General features: G+C 40.1%; 1 protein-coding gene across 3 annotated transcripts in view; it reads right to left on the reverse strand.

Annotated features, from left to right (window-relative positions):
• LOC141429979 (xylose isomerase-like) overlaps nucleotides 1-7784 on the reverse strand; it is a 29223-nt gene that overhangs the window by 5242 nt on the left and 16197 nt on the right. The window contains exons 1-6 of one of the 3 annotated variants that reach the window (XM_074090507.1): nucleotides 6220-6260; nucleotides 4952-5061; nucleotides 4363-4509; nucleotides 2900-2995; nucleotides 1782-1950; nucleotides 861-1277 (exon numbers count right to left, since the gene is read on the reverse strand). The exons of 1 other annotated variant lie outside the window; for it this stretch is intronic. In XM_074090507.1, coding sequence (XP_073946608.1) covers nucleotides 861-1277; nucleotides 1782-1950; nucleotides 2900-2995; nucleotides 4363-4509; nucleotides 4952-5024 — 902 coding nt within the window. In that variant the 5' untranslated portion in view covers nucleotides 5025-5061; nucleotides 6220-6260. Of the gene's footprint in view, nucleotides 1-860; nucleotides 1278-1781; nucleotides 1951-2899; nucleotides 2996-4362; nucleotides 4510-4951; nucleotides 5107-6219; nucleotides 6261-7784 lie in introns of those variants that run through there. One more of the 3 variants, XM_074090508.1, reaches the window with a different exon arrangement.

Consider the following 7784-nt stretch of genomic DNA (forward strand, 5'->3'; position numbering starts at 1 on the left):
ACGTCCTACGCCGCACTTGCCTATACGAGGTCTCCATTCGAGAACCTTTCGACCCCAATGGCCATCTGTTCTCCGTGCTATATGGCCTGCCCAGCCCAAACAAATAAAAATAGGAGTCTAAGTAATTATCCTTTTAAGGCCCCACGTCAAATATTTTCACAATTTGAACCGAACGTCAATCAAGGAAAGTTCAAATTTTATTTTCTTTAGGAAATAATATATTTGTCGGCGGCCGCGCGGCCGATCGTGAAATCCGCCAGATTACGAAATGGCGCCAATTCATGAATTGGCTAAGGGAAACCCGCCATATCGTTAAAAACTCACCGTTCAACGATTTGCCTACTGATGTTTAGGCAGATCATGAAATTCCTAGGCATATCATGAAACGCCGCCATATCGGCTCTGGCTTTTGGTCACAATTCATACTAAACTAACCACTCCTCGCTTCGCTCGTCGAGTCTAAATTTGTCTTTTTTTCGGCATATCACGATGTGCCCAGTATAGAGCTAGGAATATCGCCGAATGCGTCGCTCTAATCGATCTACCGTATTGTTTCTCAGACACATCGTGATATGCCTGGCCAACTTTTAGGCATATCATGAAATGGCGCCATTTCACGATATGCCTAGGAATTTTGTGATCTGGCGGTTTTTACGATCTACCGCCGACATATATATTACGCCAGGCCTCCCTCACGGAGTTAAGTTGGCTACCTCGTACCCACCGCGTTATCGTCGTGTCAATCCACCACGCACCATGTTAATTCCACCCAAATTTAACAGATATGACTGGATGGATATCAATTTCTTTGCCTTTCACTGGAAGGATAAATTAAAAAAAAGTTGACAGCAAGTACTTACACATTAGCCATATACATGTGGTGTCCAGGCGGCGAGCACACCTTATAAAACCTCTCCAAATTGTAACTCTTCAGAAAATACAAGCAGCTGGTAACATCCCACATGTAACTGTGCACATCGCGCTTCCTATGTTGCCAGCTCAAATCGAACTTTCTCCCGCAATACGGCATTATTAGTAACTGGCAACGATAGTTCAACCTGTCTTTGTATTCAGCTGTCATTTTTAATAGTTTCGCGAACAGCTTTATTTCCCTGGCAACATCGGTTTGGAAGATGGCGTCGTAACCGTCGCGGGCGGGCCAGAGAAGGAAGTGTTCTGCGCTCATTCGCTGGGACATTTCGATGCATCGCTTTATTTGGGATGCTGCTTGAATGAAGGTTGATGCGTCTGGGCTTGTCAGCGCTCCTGAGGCATACCTGTAATAAATTTACATAGGTAGAGTATACGATGGAGCCTACGCTTTCTACAAAACAAGTAGAATATAAACTACAGTAAATTGTACAACAGGAGCATAAAACGACCCATTTTACCCGAGTCGTTCATATACCATATAGTCGGTACACAAGTTGAGGGAAAAATGGGTTAAATGCTCGAGTTTTACACTCTGCTTTTCACTTCGATTGAAAGGAAATTAGGTACCTTTTATTTTTCAATGCATTGCTATATAATTATATCTTTTTAGTTTTATTCATTTTTTTGATCGATTTCATTGAGTTTTAGTTTTATATAAATAAATAAATATATATTTATATAAACTTTTGTTTGTGGCTGTTGACACCTGATTGCCTTGGTCTTAGATTAAGATTTTACTTTGTGCACTAGAGCATAAAAAATGAAAAGTCATTTTATGTCGCCTTGATCCGGCATAAACACGAAGATTACGAGCATGAGAAATGAAAATACTATCTTTTCTTAGGTACCTGGTATTCGAATGCAAATCCGGTGCCAACCACAACAGTCTCACGTGGTACCGCTGCGCCAGTTCATTCACAAACTCTACCATCTCCTCCCACTGCGCCCTGCCCTCCTCCCAGCCCTGCCCCTCACACGGCACCAGGTCAGAGTCGAATGCTGTCCAGTACTTGATGCCTGTGAAACAAAATGCCTGTGAAGCCGGAGCCGCGGGCATAAGCTAGTAATAAAATATACCTGCCAGAGTTCATGTTAACTGTAAGAAACATTGTTACATGAATGCAATGAATAAATAAATAAATAAATAATAATAATATGAGATCAATCAGAAAATTCCGTGCGAATTTTGTAAGTGTGCGACTGGCGGTTATGTATAGTCAAGTGCAAAAATATGTATCTATTGGAACCTTTCAAAAATTGTTACCACCGCCTTATTACGTCGGTATAACAGTCTGTGGTACATATTTTCGAAGGGTTAGAGAAGTCCATATTATTGCACTCGACTGTACCTATAGAGCTGAAAATTAGTGACCGACCGAAAGTTGTTTCATTTTCGCAATTTGGAGCGTTACACACACACACACACACACACACTTACGCTCCTCATCTCTGTCTCTCTCCTTGTTTTTCAAATGGAAAATGTAGCTTGTGAAAAAAATCTAATTAAATAGCTGCCTAAAGTAAACATTGTAGCCCGATATTACCTATACGTAACCGTAATAAGTATAAACGACAGCCAAATACTTTGATTATTACCTACTTGTCAATTTACTTTGCTGTACATTGCTGGCAAAATTATAATTTTGTTAGAAAGTTAACAAAGTCTGAATTTTAGTTTATTAATTAAATTACTGTCAGTCATGGTTTGAAGTTACAAGAAATACAATACGTTATTTGAAACTCCCTTAAAAAGCCTGGCTGTCGTCAACACACTGTATACACATATAAGTACACTGTATGCGCTATATACATATATACATGCGCTTGCCCCAATGGGACAAAAATTTACTGTTTTTCATAAATGTTACTTAACTATACTTATAAAATTAGAACTAGTAGAAATAAAATAGACCATGGCACGCCGTAGGTCTCGTCGGCAGTAAGAAGCATTTGTGCATGTACCAACCCAGTTTGCTGAGAAGATCGAACAGTGCCTTGACGGTCCTCTTGTGGTTGTCCAGGGTATGCGTTTGGTTGTCCCACGGCCGGGATTTGTCGGTGCCTGGAGTCAAATACACGTTTAGAATTTTGATCATGAAACTACCGTGAGACTCACTCATATTAAATATAATGACCCGGATAACGCAGTGCGCGTGTTGCAGCAGCCGCTGAGTCGCGTTGCTCCGAAGACGAAGGGCTATGGATTAGCCCGAAACATGTCGAGCTAAACTCGATTTAAGACGTGAGTTATCCGGGTCATTATATTTAATACACGTTTAGAATACTTCAGTCATAACTGTACTACGATGAACATGGACGGATGCCGGGTTAAAGCCCAGGGTTCACGGTGGAGGCCGCTTTCAACCGAAGCAACTGGAGGTCTATGGGGGAGGCCGATGTCCGGCAATGGACGTCGTTTATATGATGATGATGATGAACTGAACTTGACATACTACAAAACTATGTTATGTTCCTCCTGGACCCAATCTGCAGGGCTACTCCGAAACTCGAAACTCGAAGTTCGTTTTGTGCGGTCCCTCTCGCTCTCGTATTAAACAGTATAAGTGTCAGAGGGACCGCACGACACGAACTTCGAGTTTCGGAGTAGCCCTGCTGACTGGGCGCACCAACAGTAGGGCTACTACGAAACCCGAAACTCGAAGTTCGTGTCGTACCGTCCCTCTCGCTCTCGTATTAAACAGTATAAGTGTCAGAGGGACCGCACGACACGAACTTCGAGTTTCGAGTTTCGTAGTAGCCCTGCAGTTTCGTGTTTGTAGTAGTAGTGTCGAAAACATTACCTTCTGTATCTTGTCTATGACTGGATAGTGTCACAAAACAGATAGGGCACTGAAGCCAATCACATATATGTACTTCACTTTTCATACCTACGCTCGGCGGTCGCTCTAAGGTTGTCAACTATGGCTTATGCACAATGATCGTGGTAGTGACACTCGTATCTAGTTGTTTGATTTATTGTTGAGAATAAAACGGGAAGAATGGAAATATAAATTAATTAATTAAAGTATTTTAATTTGAATGTCATTGTTAGCAATTCACCATTTAGGGGCTGTTTCACCATCCATTGATTAGTCTTAACTGACGATTAAATGCGATTCCGTCTCCGTCTATTCGAACAAAACAAATAGAGACGGCATCACACGTAACCGCCAGTTAACACTAATCAATGGATGGTGAAACAGCCCCTTAATGTTGAATTAAAAAACCGTCCACTGAACAACTACCAACTAACTTGAACTTTTACTCTAACTTTTTTTTTGTTGCTCCTTTATTGCACAAAAAAGTTCACAGACTGAGCAAAGCCGCGGACGGACAGTCAGACAGACAGACAGACAGACATGGCGAAACTATAAGGGTCCCGTTTTTGCCATTTTGGCTCCGACACCCTAAGAAGGCACGGAAACAAACCATTCATCCTAAACTCGGTGAGCGACACGCTGCATTTGAGCCAGTCTTCCATCGGCCGCGCGTGAACACGCTCGCTGCTGTTGTAGTACCGGAACACGCCCGTATCTGTGGCCGCCGCCATGTTGTTGTACTCTATCTTATCTATGCCTGGGGAACAACTTGTTGCTTTATGGTCTGGGCCCATACCAACCCCGTACAAAGTGCAAAATTCGAACTTCGTATACTTCCGTCCCGCTAAACGCTAATGTTATTTAATACGAGTGAGCGGGACGGTACGATACCAACTTCGTATTTCGAACTTGCAAAAACGCTGCAAATTCAAAACTTTCATATGGTATTACCGATCAAAGTAGGCTTAAACGATTTTGATACTTTTCTTATTTTTGGTAGGCACTTTTCACTGTAAGCTTACTTAAACGGTACACTTTTTAAACTGACAGACGGACAAACAAAGTATCCTATAAGGATTCCGTATTTATCAACTGTGGTAGGTAGAATCCTTAAAAATACGTGAAAAATAAATAAAGAAATGCTTCCACCACATTCTCGTAATAACAAGAAAAAAAACCAATTCAGATAATTATATTACCTTGAAAATAGTCGACATCTTTCATCTCCCTCACTTTCTGCCGCTTAGCAGCAGGCTGTGAGTATCCCGACATCCTCAAACAACAGTAACAAGGGCTAATTTACGACGATCTGAAAAAAAATCCCTCAGCAATAAAGAGGTAGGTACAGTCAGCATCAAAAATAGATGTTCATTATTGTACTTTGTCGCTATCCTATGTTTGACAAATCGTATGGCAGTTGGAACCAGACGTTAAAGCGACTTGTTCAAAAGTGATCACTTCCTTTTGACGTTGACTGTACTAGAGACACGGGACTAGCAATTATGGACTATATGGCAACAGCACAAATATTGCTTTCAGTAAAATTAATTATTATTCAAATCTTTGAATAATCGTTGTACGTACAAGCAGCAAAAAGAAAAAAACCGTAGTTAACAATTTTACTAATCAATACCCGATAGGTACAATGAAGTTTGGTTATTTGAATAACAGATAGCAACTACATCGATTAAAAAAACATTTCGAATTAAACAACACTATTAGGATTCATTAACCTCCTAACGCCCAAGTCAAATTTATATATCAAACTTTGTCATTTATGATAGAGTTTGATGTTCAAATTACAATAAATCCTTTATAAATTACTCTGGGCGTTAGGAGGTTATAGAAAAATGTAACTATAGTAGATTGTATAATGAGAGCATAAAACAAGCCATTTTGCCCGAGGCGTTCATATAGCCACCCGAGCCGGTACGTCGAGGGAAAATGGGTTTAATGCTCGAGTTTTACACTCTGCTTTTCACTTGTTCAAACAATTGTTCACTTGCTAGGTATCTTTTATTTTTCATGGATTGCTATAATATATAATTATAAATTATTATTTTTATTAATTTATTTTGATTGTTTTTTAGTTTTACTTGAAATAAAAAGTGTTAAATAAATATATTGGTCTCAGACTCAGACGTGAATTTTACTTTATGCACTAGAGCATAAAAAGTAATTTTATGTCGCCTATATCCAGCATAAGCACGAACTTTACGAGCATAAGAAGTGAAAAAATATCTTAACATCCGATCCGCACAGTACGGTGTTCTACTGATCATTTCCAAAAATAACATTACTTATTAGTATTACCTATACTTCTAAATATTTAACCGATCAATGAAGGTTTCTTGATAGGCTAAATCTCGCTAGATGGCGTTAGTATAGTGAAGAAGTCCGTTTTACGACCTTACATGGAGATATACAGTCCGTAGAAAATATAATTAAATTTACTATAAATAAGTACCTAGTTTTTTCGTCACTAGTGGCGTAAAAGCAACAATTCAGATCAGAGGAGTTTAAACACACAGACGGAAGAACACATAAAGTCGCCTTATATAACATCTCGTGAAAAGGCGCACCCACGCGTAGCGACACCTTTTGTTTTGAATAAACTGGTTATGTGTCATATGATCTTATTTTTAGGGACAACAGTGCAAGGTTGTAACAAGAAGCAATCTTAATGCAACGTTTCGAGAGGTACTTCTCTCAGTATATTTTTAGGTCAGCGATTGTAAACCAAAAGTAAATAACTGACTGCCTTTTCAGAACAAAAATGTATTTTTTTTAATACTCGATGATTTGGAAGTGAGCATGACAATTCCTACCCTCAGTTATTGATCATAGATCGTTCAGTTTCGCCGCTAGAGGCGCTAGTGTAGCGAGAGGTCACTTAAATGTCAAATGTCACTGTTTATGGGTGAGCTACGCGGATTTATTTATAATTAGAATGATTTTGTGAATATTTTGCAATACCTGAAATGAATTATAGCAAATGTGTTACGGGGCAATGAATGTCTGTGTTTTGTGGCAGTTTTTGTCTTTCCCTTCCGAACAAAACGTGACTACGCAACTGCTCGATGTTTTTATAGTACAAATTAAATGTTCACGCCCGTAATAACAAACTACCCTACCCATACTTCAGGCAGGACCTTCGTCTACAGTGGCGCCAACTGGTGAGCGCGAAAACGGTAGCCCTCATCAACACGTAGTGGTTATATCAGAGGCGTCTTTACCTATAGTGCAGGGTGTGCGTTGCACACGGGCGCAGCGGTGTTAGGGGCGCCGGCCGCGGCACTTTGTACCTATTCCATTTTGACCGCGCGCTTCCTAGATGGCGCTAAAGTAATAATTGCACACGGGCTAGAGACGCCGCTGGGTTATATTCTCTTTGGCCCTCATTGCGAAGTGACTAAGCACCTATTAAATAGTTGAATAGTTTTTGTTTTTAACATTAAAAAACGTTAATTTGACTAATACTGGTACGATATAGTAGCCTCAACTAACTTAATCCGGTCATGTGTTTCTTCATGTCCCTCGAATCACGCTGTATTAACGGCACCCTACGCCGTTGCAAGGCCCTCGCATCGATTGTCGTAACAAACATGAAACCGTGTTTGAAAACACTTCCGAGCCTTATGCTTTTCACCGGACAACATACCGTTTTTTTGCCGGACTTGCAGTATTGTATGGCTTACAATGAATGCGTGTACATGCCATGACAAAGCCAATACAACACCGCAATAAACGGTCCGTTGTCGGGTGAAAACAACAAACGTCTACGTCCATCCATCCATTAATTTCATGAGATAATTTTGGCGATTTTTCGACCCCTTGGAGATCTTGGGATCTTGAGATTATGCTGGCACTTCCCACTACCCTTACCTCACGTGAGTGTTTTCAAAACATGATTTTTTTAATGTAAATAACTTTAATTTTAACGGATAAACATTTTTTACTTCATTTACTCACCATTTTCGAGTGTGGTTTGGCGCATTATTTCTTAAGCCAAACTTTATAAATAGTTGATAA

This window comes from Choristoneura fumiferana, chromosome 8, assembly GCF_025370935.1.
Source record: "Choristoneura fumiferana chromosome 8, NRCan_CFum_1, whole genome shotgun sequence".
Classification (NCBI taxonomy): Eukaryota; Metazoa; Arthropoda; class Insecta; order Lepidoptera; family Tortricidae; genus Choristoneura; species Choristoneura fumiferana.